This window comes from Bos indicus x Bos taurus, chromosome 10 (assembly GCF_003369695.1).
Source record: "Bos indicus x Bos taurus breed Angus x Brahman F1 hybrid chromosome 10, Bos_hybrid_MaternalHap_v2.0, whole genome shotgun sequence".
Taxonomy (NCBI): Eukaryota; Metazoa; Chordata; class Mammalia; order Artiodactyla; family Bovidae; genus Bos; species Bos indicus x Bos taurus.
Window position 1 is genome coordinate 31,724,964 of NC_040085.1, and position 23,213 is coordinate 31,748,176.

General features: G+C 37.3%; 1 protein-coding gene across 4 annotated transcripts in view; it reads right to left on the reverse strand.

Moving 5' to 3' along the window:
- Positions 1-23,213, reverse strand: part of ZNF106 (zinc finger protein 106) — a 53,927-nt gene that overhangs the window by 5,831 nt on the left and 24,883 nt on the right. For 2 of the 4 annotated variants that reach the window (XM_027553637.1, XM_027553638.1), the window contains 16 exons: positions 19,342-21,522; positions 17,675-18,308; positions 16,434-16,503; positions 14,929-15,083; positions 14,785-14,845; positions 13,974-14,312; positions 11,832-12,612; positions 11,427-11,482; positions 10,170-10,315; positions 7,983-8,117; positions 5,670-5,786; positions 3,244-3,435; positions 2,732-2,794; positions 1,928-2,047; positions 1,323-1,394; positions 434-505 (listed from right to left, as the gene is read on the reverse strand). In XM_027553637.1, the coding sequence (XP_027409438.1) occupies positions 434-505; positions 1,323-1,394; positions 1,928-2,047; positions 2,732-2,794; positions 3,244-3,435; positions 5,670-5,786; positions 7,983-8,117; positions 10,170-10,315; positions 11,427-11,482; positions 11,832-12,612; positions 13,974-14,312; positions 14,785-14,845; positions 14,929-15,083; positions 16,434-16,503; positions 17,675-18,308; positions 19,342-21,522 (5,194 nt within the window). Of the gene's footprint in view, positions 1-433; positions 506-1,322; positions 1,395-1,507; positions 1,658-1,927; positions 2,048-2,731; positions 2,795-3,243; positions 3,436-5,669; positions 5,787-7,982; positions 8,118-10,169; positions 10,316-11,426; positions 11,483-11,831; positions 12,613-13,973; positions 14,313-14,784; positions 14,846-14,928; positions 15,084-16,433; positions 16,504-17,674; positions 18,309-19,341; positions 21,523-23,213 lie in introns of those variants that run through there. The other 2 variants (XR_003513073.1, XM_027553639.1) reach the window with 2 other exon arrangements.

Below are 23,213 nucleotides of genomic sequence, written 5' to 3' on the forward strand. Positions count from 1 at the left end.
GGCAAATTTTTATTTGTCTACTTCTCAAAAACCAATGAACAAACCAAACTACTAATACATGTAAATGCCTGAGGAATGGGTAAAATATTGTAGGCAGGTTATGAAAATAAGCACTTCTACTTTTCTTTCACACACTTCTGTATTACTGATGTTTTTGTAGGCATGTATTAATATAGTAATAAAGCAAAATAAAAAACACAAAGGAAATAACCTCTGAATGGACACTTAAACATAGTTTGTATCTAACCTTAAGATTGAACTTTCACTATAAAATTACAGAAGCATTTTATACACTTTTTAAAAAATAAGCTTATTTGTCCTATGGTGGAAGACTCAATATGAAAATGTTAAACCAATGATAATGAAGATCTATAAACTGGCCTGGGGTTGGGCAACATCTAAGTCTGGTGACAAGAACAGTTTTAATTCTTACCCAGCAGCGGTAATTCTGCATCAGATTTAGCCTCACGGCCTGAATACTGCCATCATAACAGCCAGTATAAATCTAGAGAAAAATGTTTATCATTATCAGACTAAAACAACACACAATAAAAATACTATGAACATCCTCAAAATAAGAGTCAAAAGCTGGTAGCACTACAACAGGAAACTTTAAACCTAAACCCAAACCAGCCCCAGAGTACCATAATAGGAAAGTATCTTATACATCTTCTAGTCTGGATACTTGGAAGCTATGCTCCTTAGAAAGCCATTCTTGGGACTGTCGTTGAGAGCAGAAGTGGTAGGGCTCAGAGGCACTGCTTATACTTTAACTGGTGTAGCTCTGGCTTCTGCTGGGCATTACATATCAGGCTTCTGAATTTCACTGGGACAAAGGCTCTACAGCTTAAAGTTAGAAAAATATCCATTCTGGTTCAACCTCAAAATTTAAAAATAAAATAAATCAAAGATTAGTAGGGTTACATGAGTTAGCTTCTACTTTTAGGTCTGCTATAACCATGCCACAATGACCAAATCTCCTGACTCTATTCCAATGTATTTTCCAGATCATAATGTCTCTGAAGAAAACACCATTCACCTGTTTTTTTGGAAACACCTTAAATTTATCTTCTATCCAATGGTGGTATTATACATTTTTATTGTAACTATTTTAGTTCTTAATAAAAATCTAATATTCAAGAGCACTACTGGGTTACTTCTCAATATTATAATACCAAGAGATAGAAAACATTCAATAATGAGGCATATCAAAAATAGATATCATTTTTGGAAGTGACAAGTAGTAACATTACTAAGAGTCTGTAGAATTTTTAGTAAACACATTCAAAAGCAAATTATGTGGCACAGCAAATTAAACTCACCATACTTTTATGGATGGTCATACACATAATCATGTCTTTGTGTCCTCCATAAACTTGCAATCGATCATGTGACTTAAGTGGATGCAGGGCGGGGTGGGGGGGGCGGAGAAAGAGAATCAAGGTTATTTATACCTTGTGTTTAATAAGCATAGTCCCTGAAGGCTTTTGCAAGTTTAAAACTGTACCTCAGGTATCAAGCTGAAGCACCAGTCACTTGTTAACAGAAGCATAATCGAACAGCAATCTTTTTAATAAGTCCTCCTCCTCAAGGGAAGAGCTGGTAATTGGGAGGGAAAATTCCCCACCAATTTCTGTGTAGTGTCAAAGTCTCAAACCTGAAATTATACACAGAGAACCACACAGATGTGACAGGCTACAGCTGCCCTCCAGAAAACCCTGACCAGGTATCTCAGGGCAGTATTTCTGAAAGTGCTGTCCAAGGACCAAACTACTTCATAATTACCTACAACACTTATGAAGAACACAGATTTCTGAGTTCCACCCCAGCCTTTCCATATTAAAAAAAAAAAAACACACATACACACCAAATCCAAACAGACCATCTCTTCAAATCATTCAAACAAAATAGTGAATCTAAATTCTACCTGTAACTCATAGACACGAACAAATTTATCCAGGCAAGCAGTCACCATCACTTTCCCTAGGATATTCACCACAGTCACTGCGTGATTGTGACCTTTATAGATCCGGACAAGCTCACCAGTCTGCATCAGAAGAGAGACAAGAGTTACTAGACTGATTTCTAAGAGTCTTGACTTTTGAGATTTATAATTCTGTAATTCGAAAAGAGGTAATGATGAGACTACTTGTACACACATGTAGCTGTACTAATTTTAGACAGGTGAAGTATTCTCACAAGCATTTGTTACTTATATAAAATATATGCACTGTATCTTGATGGAGAGAACCCAGTGTTACAGAGAGAGAAGGGTCACAGCTCTGTGTGTATGTATTTTATAGTGTTCGAAGTATATTCACTTTTATCATTTCACTGGATCTGGACAAAAAGTTCCTGAGGCTGAATAACCTCAGAAGTTCAGACTAGGAACTGAACTTCAAAAGTGGCCTCTATGACCCAAGCAGAGTCTCACAGCCCTTTCTATTTGTGCTATTTTAAACTATGTATCATATCTACTTTCTCAGAGTCTCAGATGCTCAATATGTCTCACATTTAAATGAGACATTCAAACTAAACCTGATGTAGACTTTTGAGTCTGCCCCCAAGAATTTTGATTTCTATAGTGCTTAACAGTATCCAAGAGCTTATGCACAGGGATTATTATTAAGTCTTTCACTAGAAAGGAGGCTTAATTTAAATTGCAAGAGGTCTGAGAAATCCCTTCAAGCTTTATCCACCATTTTATTAAAGATACACCAACAAGGCTTACATGAATGTTGTGAGCATGGACTGACTGATCACTGGAGCCACTGAACACAAGGTCATTCACCACCTTAAAGAAAAAAAATTCAGTGAGTGAGATTCAGTATAAAGTTCTGAGGTTTCCTTTAACTTGTAATATACATTGGCAAATTCTAGTTTCCACCCTATTTTGAGATGAGCATGAATGAGGTATAAAATAAGTTTCTCAGACAAATTTTCTGAACTGAAATTTATGTGCTGCCAATAAGTACTCTGATGAACTGACAACATATTATTGGGTTTATTGCTTCTTTGGAATGATTACGAAGTAGCCTAGAACAGCATTTGAGTATATCTACATTCTATAAGATATTTGTCTCTCAATTAATATGCTAAAAAACAGTACGTCCTGTGGTGATTCCAGGCCTAAGGAAAAGGACTGTAACCTCCTGTATTCTAAATAAGGCATTAGAAAACATGGGAAACTTCATTTGAACTCTTCTGTTTGCACCAGACAATGAACTCCTGTTTTATACTTGCCTTCATGCAGAGGATGGTTTTGCTGTGGCCCTCCAGAGTTCTAAGGAGCAATCCATTCCGTGCATCGCGTACGCTAATGGTACAGTCATAAGAACCCACAACCAGCAACTTTCGGGCACCTTCCTGAGCTGTGGCAAGACAGCTGACAGCCCGAGGGCCATGGCATTCAAAGATTTCAAGTCGTTTGTTGTTCTGAAAAATAAGCCACCATTATATGAAGTAAAAACCACTTAGGTGGAAAACCTCAGCATCAACTAATCCAAAATCACTACCTTGATACAAACTCTATAAAGTCTAACACCCATCTGTAAGTTTTCATATCCACTCTGTATCCCTAACTCCCCAACCTCTGCCATTCCCATTCTAACACTGTACTCATGACACCTTCTTCCTCCATTCTAGTGGGGACAGTCTTATGTTATAAACTCATTTCTATCTTTGACCCATGCTATCCTGATCATAATTAGAATTTGGTTCTCTTTTTATGTCCTCTCTCACCTCCCTTAAGTCAATGACATGAAAGAGAAATCTTTTTTCCATATTTGAATACATTTTCCATGCCAAAGACCCAAGAAGTCTGATTTTTGTCATCCAGAATGTATGTAGTCTATTTGACATGGTTGCTTCCAAAATTTTCTTTGAGAACTACTTAGACAACCAGTTTCTCATTCTCCAACTTTTATGTTATTCTGACCTTTTTCTGACCTCTGGTTCTATGTTTCTCTCTCATAACATTAAGTTAAACTATAGGAACCTTTATGTCAGTCAGCACAGCATGGTCACATCCTGAATGTGGATGTGGATAAACATTCCTTTACTTCAGATTTTAGACTTGCTTTCCTTACACCCAAACCAATCTTGTTCATAGTTTCCTACTTTCCCAAAATTCTAAAAAGGTATTTTAGGTGCAAGTAAAAGACAAAACTCCCAGAGACTCGGCAAGAGCAGCAGCTGGGAACCTTAATCTCAACCATCTTAAAATGCTGGGGAGATAGATGAAAGGCATTCAGGGCCCAAAGGTAGACAGGCCAAGGTCAACAGCCGTGGCTTTTTGATGAGCCCCATCATCAAAGCACTGCATTCCAGGAGTGTGGGCAAAACAGAAAAAAGGTCCAGCCCTAACAAGGATTCAAAATTCACACCTCTGTAAAAACTCTCAAATCGCTGTCTCAAAGTCCATCTTTGCTGGGGCTTTTCAACCATTTAAAGACCATTTAAAAAAAAACAAAAAATAAAGATAATTCCCAATTGAATTTGCCATCATTTTGCCCCCAAAATCTGGCTCCTAACTTCATTTACCTTTGATTACATTAACCTCACAAAATAGAACTGGTAATTCAAGTTTTAGCCTTTAAAACATTTAAAATCTATTTTGTCTTCTGTGATCTATTCCTATCAAGTGAACCAAATAACTTGATATTTGATTATTTATGGGCTAGTTTCTTCTAACTTGATTCTAAGCTTTTTAAAGGCAGAAACCAGAGCATATTTTATTGCATTTCTTGTACATAGTTCCAGATAGCTGGTAGAAGGAGAGACAGTAAATACTAATTAAACATATGATATTCTAATTAGGCACAATACAGCAAACTCCTCATACACTGTTAAAAGGTGATCAGATGGCCTTGGGATAGAATGCCACAACTAATTAATAACCAAACCTATCACTTCTACCTCTGATTACATTTTTTATGCATTCTCTTCACTTTAGTCTAGATGTCAGCTGCTGTAACAAAGCCTCCTAAATGGTCTTCAAGCTTCTACTATCAGTATTTTCCAATGTGTTCAACACCAAAGTGACTTTTTCTAAAATACCAACTGGATCATGTCTCTCATGCTTTAAAGCTTACAAGTTCAACTACATTAACAAAGCACATAGAGCCATCAAGAATTGGCCTGCATTTGTTTCCTAAGCCTTATCCTGAGACATACCACATAACAGTGGCTCAGTAAAGGTTTGCTCAACAAATGGATTTATATTTGGGTCAGGAAAGAATGAGGCCCAAGGGCATGAAGGCAATCCTTGACTTAGTTCAGTTTACAGAACAGGCTACTTTCAGGACACCCTAAATCAGTTCTAAACAACATCACTGTCATACTCAAAGGAATTTAAGCTCACTTTTAATGGTGTCATTCTTAAAATGAGACAAACTAGTTTAACCCATGACTCATTATTTGGCCCCAAATCATTAGGCTTGGTTTAATTTAGTACAGTTACACTTTGGTCCTGGCACACTTGGGCCTGAGCAGACAGAATGCATCTTGTTTCACTTACAACAGAAGGTAAGTTTTTGAGCAGTGGCTAATTCTGCTGCTTTCTCTTACACACACAAAAACAGGGAAATGGTCTTGTCTTTGCCTTCTTCCCTCACACACCCCACTTCTAAGTGGCATGGGAGTTCAGCCTTCTCTCCCCTACCACTAACCTTTATGTTGAAGGTGACCACAGTGCCATTTGCCAGTCCTGCATAGAGAATTCGCCACCTACTGTGGAGGCAGAGAACCCGGTCTTCCAGCTGTAACTGCTCCACACAGTGTCGAGTCTGATAAAAGCACACAACACTTGATCAGTAGAGGTTAAAAGCAAATAAGGTATGAAAACAATCCTCTGTGAACCAGAGTGTGAAATTATTTTTTATGAGGAAGAAAATGTTGCATCCTCCATTTTGTAGAAAAGTATCTTAGACTGTTTTCTGCTTTGAAATTTGTGGCCAAAGAACCTCAAGCTATAGGTAACATAGTAAACAAATATAACTTCTAATGTCACCTATGTTTCTAACTTGGAATGCAGAAATTCTTCAAAGGGCACTATGAACTGGGTTTTAGCCTCTTAAATTAAGTAGCCAAAGAAAAAGCTGCACTCATTGTCTAAAAAGGAAAATAAAGATTATAGTTGTATTATCTGATAATTGCATTAATCAAGTACTATGTGCTTTCCTGCAACTGATTCTCTATTTCAACAGCTACCAAATGCCTCCTTTAAACCAGTTTTAGGTTAGCTAGTCTATAATTACCCAAAAAGTTTTCAAAATATATAGAACACCAAGTTTCACCCCTAAACCCTGAGATTCTAACTCAGTAGGCCCTAGAATATGTTTTTTAAAAAATTTCCTTCATAATTCTGATGCATATACAGGTTATACAAACACAGTTTGAGCTGATGTTCATAAAATGATTTCCATGAATTCCCAGAACTGGGTTTTATTGATAAAATCTAATTACCTAGAACAGGGCCAATTACATAGTTAAGTACTCAAGATTGAATGCTGTTGAATGATACTAAGTGACTAAAATAATAAAAAAAGAACTGTTAATGTGGATTTGTCCATTTCTCCCTGTAATCCCATCAATATTTCTTTACATATTTTGATGCTCTGTTATTCTCTGATAAGATAGATCACTGTTCTATCTTCCTATCTTGAATGTCTTCTATACTGACCCTTTATCGTTATAAAAAGCTACCTTGTCTCAGTAGTAGTCTTTTGCCTGATAGTAATATAACTACTCTAGCTCTTTTTGTTACTATTTGCAAAAAAAAAGTACATTTTTTCCCCATTCTTTTATTTCAGCCTACCTGTGTCTTTGAATTTAAAAGTGTCTTGTAGACAGCATAGATTTTGATGTTTGTTCTTTATCTAGTCAATCTCCTTTTCAATCTGGGTGTTAATTCACATTTAATATGATATTAAATATGGTTAGATTTAGACTCCAATTTGCTTTCTATTTGTCTCATTTTTATTACTTTTTCCCTATTTCTGCCTTGTTTTGTATTAAACAGTTTTTTTAGTATGCCATTTTAATTCCTCTATTAAATTTTTAAGCTATCTTTCTTTGCATTATTCTTTTAGTGATTGCTTTAGGGCAGCTGTTCTCAGAGTGTGACCCCTAGGCCAGCAGAATCAGTATCACATGTTTGAAAAATAAATTCTTGGGCTCTATCCCAACCCTACTGAATCAGAAACTCTGGGAGAGGGATCTAGTAACATGTGTTTTAACAAGCTCTCTAGGTCCATCTGATGCACACTGAAGTTTTGAATCAGCCTTCTAGAGATTACTTCTTTAACCTGTAACAATCTAGTTCAAGTTAATATTGACTTATCCTCAACAAAATATAAGAACCTTGTACCAGCATAGTTCTAGCCTCTCCCTTTCCTGTGTTCCTGTTAATCTCACATATACCATCTATATACATTAAAAACCTAATTATGTGGTATTATAAATTTTGTCTTAAATAATTAAGTCTTTTAAAGTTAAGAATATATGTATATATTTTTTTCCTGCTCACTTATTTTTATATTTTAAATATTATGCAATTGTGTATATATATGTATATTTTAATGCAAACAATTTTCTCATTTCTTATAATTCATTTAGAAAATTCTTTCTCAAGAGGAGAGATCTACTTCTAAGTCTTTAAGTTTAAAAACTTAACATTTCTTTTTCTACCTAATATTAATTTTGACATATGACATGAAAATAAAAATCAAGAGGAATATTTGTTGGAAAGATCCAAAGAGGTATATTATTAACAGTAGCAAGTGAAAAGATATGTGCAGAGAGACAGAAAACATGGTTTAGACCTAAGCCTCATTTCTACCAAAGGTTATAAGTGTACTGAAACAGATTTAAAAGCAAGAAGGTTAACAGAATGAAGCATGTCTCACTGTCTCCACTCTACACAGTAAATATAGTTAAAGTGCTTCAGTATCATCACTTTTGATTTCTCTGGACCCACTTACCTTAACATTATAGCAGCGAATGGTATGATCACTGGAACCAGTGTAAAGGGCAGCATTCTTCCCAGAGGTCTGAGTAACCAGGAGGCAGTTCACTTTGGAGGTATGGCCCTCAAAGACACCAATGCACTTTCGACTCTAAAGTCAAGCACAGTTTAGATCATTACTTGTGGATATAGATGGATAAGATAATGTATTTCCTTAAAAAAAAAAAAAAAGCTAAAACATACAGTTCATGTTTGTGTCCCCAGAGTCTAGAATAGTACCTAGTATATGGTATCAAAAGGTGTTCAGTAAGTACCTATTCACTGAATGCCCAGTGAACAGAGGTACCTGCAACTTATATGTTAACTGAGCCATACCAAAAATTGCTTAGGGCAATTTGCTATAAGATAGATCAGAATTTTAATTAATGCTAGGCCAAGTCTCTCTAGCATATGGACTAAAGTGCAAGCAAATTCAAACTATAGCTAATTACCCAGCTAAGTTGCTGCATTTGATTAGTACGTAGAGAAAGCTTCACAATATTCAAAGACATGCCATCACAGGTCCTAGTGTCCCAGGCGTGGTTTCATAACGGAACACCCTGTTATCTCTGTGCACATACTGTTATATATATTTACAATGTACATACATACCTATACCTACCTTACAATTTAGAGCCAATTCCCCAAATCTTACACTCATACCTCCTAGTACCATTGCTTTCTTCCTTCAGTCATCTCTGTTGCCCTTCATACATTATTAGGCTAAAGGACCCTATATACCTGTTGCCTATAGTAAACACATTTTCTCAGTCCATCGTCTAATCTTTTGACTTTCAAAAACTTCATCAATTTCATATACTTTCACTGTATTTGTTCAGACAACATAGTGTTCCTAAAGTTTCTTGGCTATCATTATTGATAAACAGAATTAGTTTGACATACGTTTTTCTAGTACTCAAGTATGGATGTGAGAGGTGGACCATAAAGAAAGATGAGTACTGAAGAACTGATGCTTTTGAACTGCGGTGTCGGAGAACTCTTTAGAGTCCCTTGGACAGCAAGGAGATCCAACCAATCCATCCTAAAGGAAATCAGTCCTGAATATTCATTAGAAGGACTGATGCTGAAGCTGAAACTCCAATCCTTTGGCTGCCTGAAGCGAAGAACTGACTCATTTGAAAAGCCCCTGATGCTGGGAAAGATTGAAGACAGGAGAAGGGGACGACAAAGGATGAGATGGTTGGATGGCATCACCAACTAGATGGACATGAGTTTGAGCAAGCTCCAGGAATTGGTGATGGACAGGGAAGCCTGGTGTGCCACAGTCCATGGGGTCGCAAAGAACTGGACACAACTGAGCGACTGAACTGAACTGATATCCTGTGTGCGCTCAGTCGTGTCCTGTGTGCGCTCAGTCGTGTCCAACTCTTTTGCAACCCCATGGACAGTAGCCCGCCAGGCTCCTCTGTCCAAAGAATTTTCCAGGCAAGAATATTGGAGTGGGTTGTCATTTCCTACTCCAGGAGATCTTCCCGACCCAGGGATCAAACCTATGTCTCTTGTATCTCTTGCATTGGCAGGCGAATTCTTTACCACAAACCACCAGGGAAGCACAAATACCAGACTCAAAACTCAAAAGTCCACTATAAGAAAATTAAGAGTTAGGAGCATCAGATTAAGTGTGGGATAATGAAAGACTGCTGCTCTTCTTAATAACTTGCACAATTCATCAACTCTCAGGGAAAATGCCTCCTCTGACACTTTCCCAATGTTCATTCTATCCCTTCTCTATTATGTAGCAACTAGGTGACACACCTCAGCATCCACTCCAGGGCTGGGACCTGACTGTCCCTAGCCTACTGTTATAATTCCATCTCCTTTTGCCAAGTGACTGTTTAGGGAGGAAAGCACAGGACCCTTTTTTGGCGGTGGGAGGGAAAAGAAACTCTTGTAGCTATTAACATCTGTGAGCAGGAGAACCTGCTTTAGGAAGAGCTGATACCAGAGAAAACAGAAAGGAGAGAAAGAAAGAATTTAAGTCTCTGGTGACCCCACTGAGTCACTAGATCAACTGTATCTGAAGTTAGTCTAAAGCCTACTCCATCTCTGGAAAGCAAACAGACGCGTGTTTAAAAGAGAGCAAGTTGGGAGTTTCTAAAACCTGTAAAGAAGCAAAAACATTCAAACTGATGTATTAACTTACCACGAGATTATAAGCTCGGACAGTTTTATCTGCTGAACAGGTATACAGTAAATTCCCAAATATCTGAATTGCATTCACTGCAGCTTGGTGCCCCTCAAAGCTCCCTTCTGTGGGCTCATCGTCATCTCCTGGCTCTGAAGATATTTCTAGAAAACAATGTTTCAGAAATGTGTCAGCTTATATCTCAAAAGATACTAAGAAATTTAAAACATTATGAAAAAGTGGTGCCTGGATTCTCCTAAGAACCTGGTTTGCCTAGCAAAACACCACATTCTCATTAGTGATCTTCATTATGAAGATTTCATATTAAGAAAAGGTAGGGAAGGCCTTTCTCTTAGGGAAAAAATACTTACATAGTGAGTCTTTGAATGATACCCTTGAAGGCACTAAATATCTTTCCACATCCAGTCTCTTCTGCTGCCAGTTATTTTATTAAGGCATTATTTTTAAAGTAATTCCTTCTCAGAGCAAAGCCCACCACCCCCCACCCCCCAGAGCCAACAAAACCCTAAGACAGTTGTCCCTTGGTAACCAAGGGGGATTGGTTTCAGGATTCCTTCACCCAGCATGTACCGAAATCCACAGATGCTCAAGTCCCTTATATAAAATGGCATACTATTTACATATAACCTATACACATCCTCCCGTTTACAGCTGACCCTTGAACAACATGCTTTGAATTGTGCAGGTCCACTTACACACAATTTTTTTTTTTTCAATAAATGCCCATTACACAATCTGTGATTAGTTGAATCCACAGATGCAGAACTGAAGACACAGAAGGCCAACTATTCTAATTAGCTGAATACACGAGAGAACCAGATTAGAGATGTGAGTAAGAAACTGAAATGCCAGGATTTGAGGATTCAGGGATACCAGTAACTGCTGGTCAAAGCATTCCATCCTCTTGGTAATAAGCCCAGTCCCCATCCCCTATTCTATAAGCATATTTAAGTAGATTTAAAGCCTGGCTTTAATACTTACAAAGCTTTTTTCCTGTGATTAATTTATCAATTCAGTCATTAAAAAAAAAAGTTAAGATTTATTTATTTACTTATGTATTCCAGAGTGCATGGACTCTATAGTGATTAACAGCTGTGGGTCATGGGCTTAGTTGGCTCAAGATGTGTGGGATCCAAGTCCCCAGACCAGAGATCCAACCTGCATCCCCTGTATTGGAAGGCTGACTTTCAATCACTGGACCACCAGGGAAGTCCCTCCTGTAATTCATTTAAATAAAACGGAACCACCAAATACCTGAAGAGTTCTTTGATCCTTTTATGGAGGAGATCACAGTCTGAGTTTCTGCCACACTACAAAATAATAGCAAAAATCTTCTTAGCATCTGTGTGAACAGGACAGGTAGGAAAACTTGTATTTTCCTGACTCAAAAAATTATTCTAAACAATGGACAAAATAGCAACAATACAAGATCAGTTTCTGCATGTGAAATTTTTATATGAAAGGAAAAAACAGTAAATACAACACAAGTGAGAAAGCAGAAATGCTCCATTGCTAAGGAGATATCCATATCCGTCATCCATCCCTACTGATTTTCTATAAATGTGACTCCAAAAAAATTCTGATTTGGAACAAAGAGTTCTGTTTTCTAATGAAAGAATGGTGAAAGCTGCTCTGATTGGACCAACACAGTATCCTTACCTTACAGGGATGCCATCCTTATAGCGAGTGCCAATCTCACTGGTAGAGCTAACTTCGTCACAACCAGAGCGAGAAGTTTCTAATGAATTTTGCTCTGTGGAGTTCCAAATATCCTTTTTAGATGGGCTATCTGGTTTCTCTTCTCCAGATTCAGAAGAATCAATGGCTACCACTTCTAACTGAGGATTAGGAAGTTCTAGGACTTCAAGAGACGAGTCACTATCTGGTTCATCTCTGACACTTTCTTGTTCTGGGCCAGTTCTGCTATCTTCCCAGGTGGAGGTTGTCACTTTCCCCCCTTTAGCAGACTTTCCAGTTTTTACTTTCCTTACAGGTTTAGCAGTAAATACATCCTGTTCAGTGTCACTGTTCTCAGGAACATGGGCAGCCCGCAGAGTTTTCTTCTTCCTAAGTTTCTTCTTTTTCTTGTTCCCCCTAGCTTCAGCTGATGTCAGAGTGGACTCTGCCTGTTGTTCTGGCTGGTCAGCTGGAGAGTGGGGCTCTTTCTCTAAAGGGGTTTCTGAAGCAAAGGATAATCTTGGAAAAGAACTGGTACAGGCTTCAGACCCACTGTTGCCTTTGTTTGGCTCTTCACTTTCTTTATCTATGCTAGGAAGACCAGCTGATTGGGAAGAGGGATTGTTCCCTCTGTTTCTGGTAATTCCTTGCTCCACAGAAAACTTCAGTTCTTGGCTAGGCTCATGGAATCTCTCTGTTAGTCCTGATAAGGACAATGCTGCAGTGGTAACTGGATAAACTGGACAACTGTCACTGATCTCTCCTGAATTGAGAAGGAAAAAAAAATTATTCCATTGTCTTTGTGCCTGCTATGTGTAGTGATAAACTACAATTATCACTGATTGAATTTCTATCAAATAATATGACACTTTGATGATACATTAACAACTTTAACAGTCATGGTTTAGTTATCTCACTGCTCAGCATCCCATAACCTACATGCATTTCTAGTACAGTATTTATACACTTTGCCTTGTATTAATCTCAAATCATGTGCATGTCTTATATCCTAGACAAGCTCCTTTTATGGGCAGAGATTGTTTCTATTGATCTTTTCTCTTTCTTGTTTGAAACAATGAATATGAATTACTTTTGCAGTCAGAAAAGGAAATCTAATAAAAGCTATTTTTGAAAAAAGTGTCACCACATTAAAAAATATATACTAAATACTATCCATATAAAAGTAACAAAATTCAATATGGAAGATAACATATATTTGATGTACATATCAATGATTAGTGCTGCAACAGATAGCAAAATTTAGGATGATTCTTCAGACTTTCTTTTTGTTAAAAAAAAAAAAAGAATACCAAACAATATCAATTTGTTTCTTAATTTTCAATATAGCACCATTGTGGTTATACAAACTTCAGATAAGATTTGAAACAACTTAGAAGTTGTTCTCAAATGGTAACCAGATAAGGATTATTTTATAAAGACAGTAGAATCCCTGGCTATTTGTCAAAACCCCCAAGTTCCTGTTAGATGATTCCAAACACCAGAGCCCTCTGCTTTTCATCATGGCCACCAGTTCCTCATGTCCGTATTAACCTTAGTCTGTACTTGAAATGATAAAAACAGTTAAGTAATGAGAAATCCAGAAGAGGAATTTTATCTAGAAAACTGACTCAACAACTTCAATGCCATTTATCTCATGAAAAACAGATAATTCTGCACCAATCCGAATAAATGGAACCTGTTACATGCTAATCCAAAGTCAATTTAGCAATCCTGTATTAGAGAAAATTAGGAACAGTTACCAATATTTAAATAATGCTCCTAAATAAGAAGACTTAAAGAAAAACTATAGTAACTTTTTAAAAAAATATTTATTTATTCATTTATTTGGCTGTGTGGGATCTTAGTTGCGGCCACAGGATCTTCTATCTTGACTGCGGCATGCAGGATTCTTTTAGTTGCGGATGCAGAATCTTTACTTGTAGCACGTGGGATCTAGTTCCTGAGGCCCCCTGTATGGGAGTGTGAAGTCTTAGCCACTGGATCGCCAGGGAAGTCCTGTTATAACTTTAGTTTTAATGGACAAGTATGATGTCACATCACTAATATAAAGTTGCCCTAGACCCACTATAGGGTTGCCCTTAACACAGAGAAAAGTTTACATACTATTAGCTTGCAGTAATTCCTTGGACACACTGCAAGCAGAGCCTTGTGATATGGCATTGACAGTCTCTTCTTGTTCAGGAGACATGGGTTCTTGTTTAATCTGAACAGATGAGTCTGGAGCAGGAACACTGCCATGAGCTTGGAAAGAAGATGTGATTGCTTGGAGAGGGGTTCCAGTGGGTGATGGAGACACGTGGGAAGATGGAGGTTCCAGGAAATTCGGGAAAAAAGGACTAGGCAGAAGTGTGACATCAGTAGATGTTTGAGATCTAACATTCTTCTGTTCTCGTGTAAGGCTAGAGGGAACCTGGTCTGGATGTTCAGAAGGTTCATATGTTTCTAGAATGGGAAACGTACACACATACAAATGCAAAAATGTTATCTGAAAAGCCACTCATTACTGAGCCAACTTGTATTTTTAAAGATTACAAGAGAATTTTAAAGATGCTCATAATTCTTTAAAATAGATTATTATGTAAGCTATATGTACAACCACTGAGGATACAGACAGGCAGGCTTAATATTCTAATTTTTCAGATTTTAACTGACTTCTCCAAAGTGATACTGGTACTAATAGAAGAATCAAATTTGTACCCCAGTCTTGGGATGCCTAACCCAAGACTCTTTCTGTAACATTATTTCTATTGCTAAGTATTTTGGGGACATACAGTCTTACAGGCCTTTCTACAGAAGGCTAACATCAAGGAAACATAAGAATAATCATATTAACTTTTTCATAACTACTTTAATTCCCCTCTAGAGAAAATAAAAAAGTAACAAGTTACAGACAGTCCAATCCATCTCTGAATACCTTGTAATCCCTGTAGAATCTGTATTCTATGAGTCCTCAGGGCACTCATTTCCATAGTTATCTAAAAATAAAGAATTTTGTTAAGCATTTTAAAACTCAACTTTAAGATGATCCTTTTTCATTAAATATTCCATCTGCTGTTACCTGCTGCTTAAGCATAAGTAGCCTTTGAACTTCAACATAAGCTGTCTGAAGTGCTGCACGAGCTTGTAGAAGATTGTTATCCATGCACTGCAATGATTTGCTTAGTTCTTCCTCTCTTAAAGAAATATTCAGCAGCTGGTCAACCTGAGAACGTTCTGTCAAAAGAAACCATAAGGCTTAGTTTAATATTGGAGACGTCTCTTTAATAATCCAGGGAACTGCATCAATTATCTAGGACAGGCCTTTATTTTCTCCCCACTAGGTCACTGGAAGGAGACTCATCAAATTTTCTACAAATCACATAGTCAAGTCATGCTATCAGAGCTAGAGACCAAGCCTCATGGTTTCAAGTGTACCACCACATGGTACCATCTTACCAAATCACCATCTTCCACAGTGATGCTTCCAAGCAAAACCTCTGGGGAAATCAACTCCTGTCGGTTTCACTTTCCATCTTCCTTTATCTACTACCCTCTTCAATCAAGGCTTTGGCTTACATTGGGCCCCAAACCTAAACTGCTTGCACTCTCTTCTGGATTCCTATTTTTCTAGTCTGTTAGTTAATTTAAAATAGTTCTCTTTAATATAAAATTAAAACCTTAATATATTAAGGTTCTTTAATATAAAAATTTTTAATAAAAATATATTTAATATAAAATAATATATATTTTCCTGAATAAAATATAGCTTTGAAATAAAATGTCCTACTACATGTGTTTGTCATCTTTATATCTGTCTCTTTCCCATGCAATATGCCAAGAAAACTCCCCTAAATTCCAGACCCACATATCTAACTACCAACCGGATACTTCTACTAAGGTGTCTCTAAAGTCCTTTAACTCAAGGGATCCAAAAGGGAACTCCCATCTTCTTCTACCCTCAACCTCTAACTCTCATAAAGTTTTTTAGTGCTATAAATAAAGCCATCAACTGCTCCAGCTAGAAACTGGTATCGTCTTTGACTCCCACCTTATCCCATCCAGCCACCCAAAGTTCATCCAGTCACTTCTTGCACTAGATCTTATACTGAAATGGTATGAGAATCAGTGAAAGGCAAGAGTCATAGAAGCCTATCAGTCAGGGAGCCCCACAAATAACTTCTCTCCTTAATTCACATGAGAAAAGCAACCAAGATTCCTCAGAAAGTGAGTAAAATGGCTATAAATGACCAAGAGGGATAAAAATTTCTACTAAATGTCTTGTTTCTCTTCATTCCACTGAAAAGGCTCAGTCAGACTTTCTGGTTTTATACTGAACTCAATTTGTCCATGATATGTATTAATTTCAGCTTTCTGCTTTAGGTGGTATCACATATTTCTTTTATAGCTCCAACTGGATATAGTAGAAAATCAAACTTTTTCTATGTCCTTAAGCAAGGCAACAAAAATATCATAAATTAATAAATGGGTGTTCTCTGTTTGATAAGCTACACTTGTATATCAAGTTGTAAAAGGCTGAAGTGATGCAAGAACAGTTTCTTTTTGCCAGAATATTCTATACTATACCTTTCTTTCCTTTAATTTTCCTTCTTTTATTTTTTCTCTCAAGACTTGGCAGTTCAGGAGAAGATCCATCCTAAGGAGACAAAAAAGAAAAAGAAAGAATATTAAATATGCAAAGGCCATTATCCAGGAGGGGGAAAAAGGATAAATTCTAAGTCAGTCATACATTATTATTCATGATTGCTACCGTCAGGATAGTTAGGAGTTTCATATACACGATATGAGCTTAAATATTAGTTGACTGAATGTATCTGACAAAAAAATATATATATATATAATCAAGGTCAAGTACCTCCCTAGCATCCTAAAGGTAGTAAAGCCCAAGGGCTTGGGCAAAGCACTTCACCTTGGTAAAAGCTAGTAAAACATATCTGATTTCATAGTTTCTACTTTAGAATTCATCAAGAAAATCTTTACAACAAAAAGCTTAACAGTCTGTGAGAGAAGACCCAAGACATCAGCTATGCCATAAGACAATCAATCTCTCATCCAACACTATCTGCTACAACATCTAGTTCAACAGGGCAGAGATGGAATTTAAACCCAGGTCTACAACCCATGCCTTTAACTAGTTTGTTATATTGTCTCAATATTAAAGGAAACAGTCCAGTTTCTGAGTGTCAGATTCCAGTCTATACTACTATCAGCAACTCTTTCTTTTCAGAAAGGGTTCCTGAAAGGCTTAAGCAATATTAACCATCAGAAGTGCCAAAAGAGAAGTGTCAGTGAAGTAATGGATTATAAAAAGACTAGGCTAGGCAACTTAAGTATAAAAGACAAAGTAACAGACTAAGACTATGCTCATATACATGTACTCTTATAGTATTAAAACTACCTTATTAAGCCTAATAGCTCTGGGTCCAACAAGCAAATACAACACTAGAGTACCATTTTTCAATAGCAGTACAGAATGCATCATGAAAACAGATAAAGTTACAGCTGAAGATGTGGCTCATTCCTTGGTCAGGTGATTCAAAGAATCATTGGTTTAGAGACTAGTTTTAGAGATGACTTCGTATTTTCCCAGTACTGTACATTCCTATTCAATTACATCTAACTTAGTAGAGCTACTCAGTGAAAGAAACCAGTAGGACAAAAATATGAAAGTAAGAGCCTCAGAAATCTTCTATTCCTGAGTAGGGCAAAACACAAGCCCAGGTACCCAAGAAAAACATTACATTTTTCTTATCATAGCCAAGTCACTACATGAAATATTCTACAAAACACACAGGAATCATACTCACTCCAGTGGCTCTTCGTTTCTTTCTAACATTCTGGCCATCATTCTGTTCAGCACCAGAGGTACAGCTACTATCTGTGGCTGCATCTGCCAAACTGGAGTTTGCAAGGGCTGAGGATGCATTTGATGATAAAGAGTTTCCTTCTCCATTACTTTCCTGGGCATTATGATTCTCTGAAAGTAGTGTAGAGCTCTCCTGGCTGTGCAGCTCTTTTGTCAAATGCATCAAAGGTATTGTACGGTCAGGAGATAATTGTGCGCTATGTCGCCTTCGAGTAGCAACATTTTCAGTTCTTTCATCTGTTCTTAGGGAGGCAGCCAGAGGTGTCACTTCCTGCTTAAGGCTCATGGTTGGTTTTTGACTCTGTGTGGATCTGAATGAATTATTAGGTGAAAAAATCTGCTGGGGCTCATTTTCTTTGCCTGTGCCTTCCTCACTGAAGAAGCTATATACAGACGGAGCCCTGTCCATGATCACACTGCTCTCTGAAAGGCTTCGCTTCCTTGCCAACCCAGGGGATGAAGAAATGGAAACACCTTCCCACTGGAATCCTTCTAGATCAGACAGATCAGGTTCACCATCCAGATCCAAGACCTCTTGCTCATTTTGAACCAGAGGCACCATTTCTATGCCAAACCTCAAGAAAGAAAGAAAGAAAAAAATTCATAAATCAGACACAGCTGGGAGAGGGGAAACCACTTAATGTGCCAAACTCTGCTAGGCACTGAGATTGCAAATGTTAATAGATGGCCTCTGCCCTCAAGGAGCTTATAGTCTAGTAATTCTAAACATAAAGTAAGTTAACTCTAAGTATTGTAATGTAACAAGCAGTAAATTAGATATTTGTATATAGCTATATACAAAAGGAAGGAATAAAAACTGAAGGTTTTATTTAATATGGAGCTCTAAATCAACAGTAAGTATGTAATTTTTAAGAGCAAACAAACAAAAGTGTTCATCAAGCATTTACAAGCAACAGACACCATGCTAAGTCATAATTTCAATGATACTCACAAGTTATGGGAAAAGAAAAGAAGGTACAATAAACATGTTATTTCAAAAGGATGGAAATGTAAGCCTGGAGGGCTATATAATTAAAACACAGCAGGATGATTTGCAAGTAGCAAACCTATGTTGAACAATGCTTTCCCATTCAGAAAAGCTTAGTGCCTTAAAGTAAGGTGAACAGCCAAACTATTATTATGCAAGTACTCAGGAGAATGTATTTTGTGATCACAAATACAATGTCCACAGCAGATACAGAGAGATAACCATCTATCCGTTCTAAGTAAAAAGTAATGAGAAGTTGTATCTAAAAGTTGCATCACTCATTAAGATCTATAGTTAAATACAGGGCTACAGATAGACATCTTTGTCATGCTGTCACTTTATGGCTCCTATCACCAAAGTGATGGATTTCTAATGGTATTTTCCCCACTTCATTTCTCAGAAGTAGGTGTGTTTCTTTGTAACCTGAATTCCCTGCTAGGAAACACTTTATTCCACTTGTTATAGAGTAGCAGTCACTCTTGGATATTTAAACCAGACATCTACAACACATTTTTTTTTGCAAACATTTAATTAAACTCAACAAGTAGAATTCTCTCGACCACAGCCAAAGGGTAAGTTTAAAAGAAAAAAGGAAATGGATACTGAAAAGAGGCACACACCTGGGTAAGCCTTTGCCTAGCTCTTGCTTTTTCTTGGTTACTTGCTGAATGACCTGTTCCCAGTTGACATTTCTTCGAGATGCATTTAGAATCTGTCGAAGGGTTGGCTTGAGCCCAGATTCCTTCTCTGTCTCACTCTTTCGATGACCACTGATATTGCGGATGCGGCGAGCACTATTGAGGTTTGGCTCAGGAAGGTGTGCTCCAGTTTTGCTCTTCAAGCTAATGTGCCGGGTTAGATCTCTCTGGAGTGAGGCAGGAAAGCCAAGCTTGCTTAGTTCAGGCAGGAGGGGGCCTGAGGGTTGACCTATATCACTTTTTTGAAGCTCGGCATCCAAGCTAGTACTCTCAAAGCCTTCAGTTTCATAAGATTCATGAGATTTAACAGGGTCATCAACCTGTGCATCTTCTAGAGAGGTTTTCAAATCTAGCAGTAAACCAGACTGTGGGCTGGCTACAGATGTCATTTGTAACTCAGTTTCTTTTTGGTGAACTGCTGAGTTACATGGGGAAGTGGATGGTTTTCTAGATGTTTCCAGGTTTTGGTCATCCCCCCTTTCCTCATCAGCAGCAGGAGTACTGCAGGATAAAACTTCTGTAGTTGTAGAACCCAGGGTTTCGATTTTTGTCTCATGCTTTTCTGTGTCAGATATCTCTCCATCACTTTCATCTTCTAATGTCTGTACTTGAAATTCAATCTTCAAAGATCCTTTTTCAGACTCTTCTACATTTCTACTTGCTTTTGCATAATTCCTGGTCCTTTTAGAAGTGCTAAGTGGATTTTGCAATGTCTCATGACACTGCAGCACATCTTTGGCTTTCTGTAATGTATCACTTAAATTTTCATCAGAATCCCTTTGAGTTCCAAGTGAACTTTTATTATTTCCTTTTAAAACATGAGGACCTGAACTTCGCATTTTGGATATGCAAGAACTCTGATTATCTTCCACAGTGTGTTTAGCCAAAGGATTTGAGTGTTCCCCAGAGAAAAAAGAATTAATTTTGGTGTTTTTTGAGGGATTCTTTGAATCTTGCTTTTGAGGAACTGATTTGCTGCCTGGAGTTGGAAGGAATGGGGATTTTAATGATGGCATCTTATTTAAATTAGGCTCTTGTTCAGGTTTTTCTGTAATGGGGCATTCTCTCACTACCTCATAAGAAGCAGTGCAGTCAGAAGAGGCTTTGTGTTTAAGAGATTCAATATGTTTTTCCTTTTTTGTTTTCAGTTTTTGAGAATTATTTGTTTTATCATTTGGGGGCTCTTTTATTCCCGTGGTTATCAAGCTAAAATCAAAGAGAGGCTTATCTATCATTTCTGACTTGTTACCAGTGACTTCTTTCATTCCTGATTGTAAATCCAGAGTCTTCTGTGAAGGGTAAGGAGTCCAACGATGGAGCTTTTCCCTTGCTACACTGCCACTCTTCCCACCAATTTTGGAAGTGAAGGTGTCTGTTTGTTTAGTGGTTTGGCTTTCTAGCTGCTCAAAATTGAAGTCAAGCAAGCCTTCTGAATGAAACTTACCACTTGCAAATCCTTCAGAAGGACCTCTGTATGTGGCAACCGCACCAACTTTGTCATTTTCTTGCCACTGCCACTTATACCTGTCTTGATTGTATTTGTTTGACTTAGATTTCGTATTCCATAGCATATTCATGTCTTCCATTTGACAGTTAGAATTTCTGTTTCTGCCCGGTTGAAATTTGTCTCCGGGGCCACTGTAATTCCAACTATTTGTACCACGTGCACTGGATTTCCAATTTCCGTTACTGCTGTTCATATGCCAACTGGAAAAGCCACCTGCTCCTTCAGAATGCCAACTGGAATTCCTTCCTGTACCATTATGATTCCAATCTACTGTCCCACTGTTTGAATGCCAACCACCTCCAGAATTACTATGGTTGTGAAACCAAGGTGAGGGACCTCCTGCACCACCATTATGCCACCCAGAACATCCTCTTGATCCACCATTATTCCTTGAAGAATGTGTGAAGCTGTTTTTCCTAGTGTTACTATAGCCATCTTTCTCCCACTTCCTGTCCCACTGAGGAGGTCCACGATGATGCCATGCTGGCTGGCTGTAGCTCTCTCTGTCTTGGTAAGGGATTCGGTCTTCTCGTCTCCATTGGGGTCGCCTGTCATCAGAGTTTATTTCTTGGCTGCTATTGGAAGGTTCATCTTTTCTAGAAGAAAAACAGTCTTTTATTAGTGATTTAAAGGAGTTCTCATGATTCCTTTAAAGGCATAACCCACCAAACGTGCCCTCTGCCTTCTTCCTCTGTCAGTTAGAATATGTAACTTAAGAGTATGTAATAGTCTTATTTTTATTTCAAATAGTGATTGTTTTCATATCTTTACATGATATAAACTTATATTTCACAATTTACTGATTTAAAATTAATATATTTATCAACCTCAAAATATTAAAAACTTGACACATTTATACTATCTTTCCTCTCCTGCTCCTGTTTTTCTTAGCATATTTGAGGATTGTTTTCCTATCATCCAATTATTTCTATATTACACAACTTTTAGAAAAGAGGAGCAAGTATACTTTGTAGCTATGGTTAATTATCATAGTTAACACAATTTATATCCAGCTGTTCTTAACACCATGATTTCTTCAATAGTTGGTTCAACCCAGTTTCTTAACCTATTTTAAATGGTAAGATTTTACTCTGCATAATAACTTTCATTAATAAACACTTTATCAAGTACACATTCAATGACTATTAGTAGTGAAAGAAAACTTTTATGCATAGATCCTGTTTCTGAAGGGCTTATAACCTAGCTAAGGAAATAAGTAAGGTCACAAACAGGAATAAAATAGCACATAACAAGCAAGTAGGATCCACAATAAATGCCCATAAGGAGTTTCATGAGCCAGAGGTTTTTAAAAGAAGCTACAGCTGTTTCAATTATTCATGTTAGACAAGAAGCCCACAGAAATGTGAATAAATTTAAGCAAACATCATGGGAATCGGCATAAAACCATTTTCCTTCAAAAAGTACCTATGTTTTCCCTAACTCAGTACTTCACAGGTGGTAAGGTGCTCAAAAAACAGAATAATATTAACTAAAATTACTGAGTACCTACTAATCATAAGGCATTTATTGCTAAACACTACAAAGATTATCTCATTTAATTTTCACAACTCTGCAGCAAGCATTATTATTTCTACTTTTAGATATGGAAACTGAGGATTAGAGAGGTTAAATAACTTGCCTAGAGTAAGATACCTAGTTAGTGTTATGGCAGAAATTTGAACTTTGGCAGTCTAACTCTAGAGCCCACATTCAAACTGAAGTATAGTTGATTTGTAATGTTATTTTTTACTATAAAGCAAAGTGATTGAGTTATATTTGTATACATACATATATATATTCTTTTTCATATTTTTTCCATTATGGTTTAACACAGGAGACTGCATAGTTTCCTATGCTATAGAGTAGGACTTTGTTTTTTATCTGTTTTATATGCAATACTTTGTATCTGCTAATCCCAAACTCCCAATCCATCTCTCCCCTATCCCCCTCCCCACTGGCAACTGTAAGTCTGTTTTGAGCCCATACTCTTGACCACTAGACCTTGATAGAATGAAAATCTCAAAAACTGAAGTTTGATAGAATGAAAATCTCAAAGTTTCTGCAAGTGGGTTCCCTCCTCTGAATCTGAACCTGACATAAATTTTAAACTCAGTACTGACTTGAATAGCTTCTAATGTCTCTAAGATTTGGACACAAATTGGATTCTTCTGTTTTTCACTTTTAGGATAAAAGCTAATTCACCTTAAAGTTCAAACATCCACTTACATTATGAATTACAACTACTGCTAAACAGGAGATCCTAAGTCCCCAAGTGTTCCTACAGACA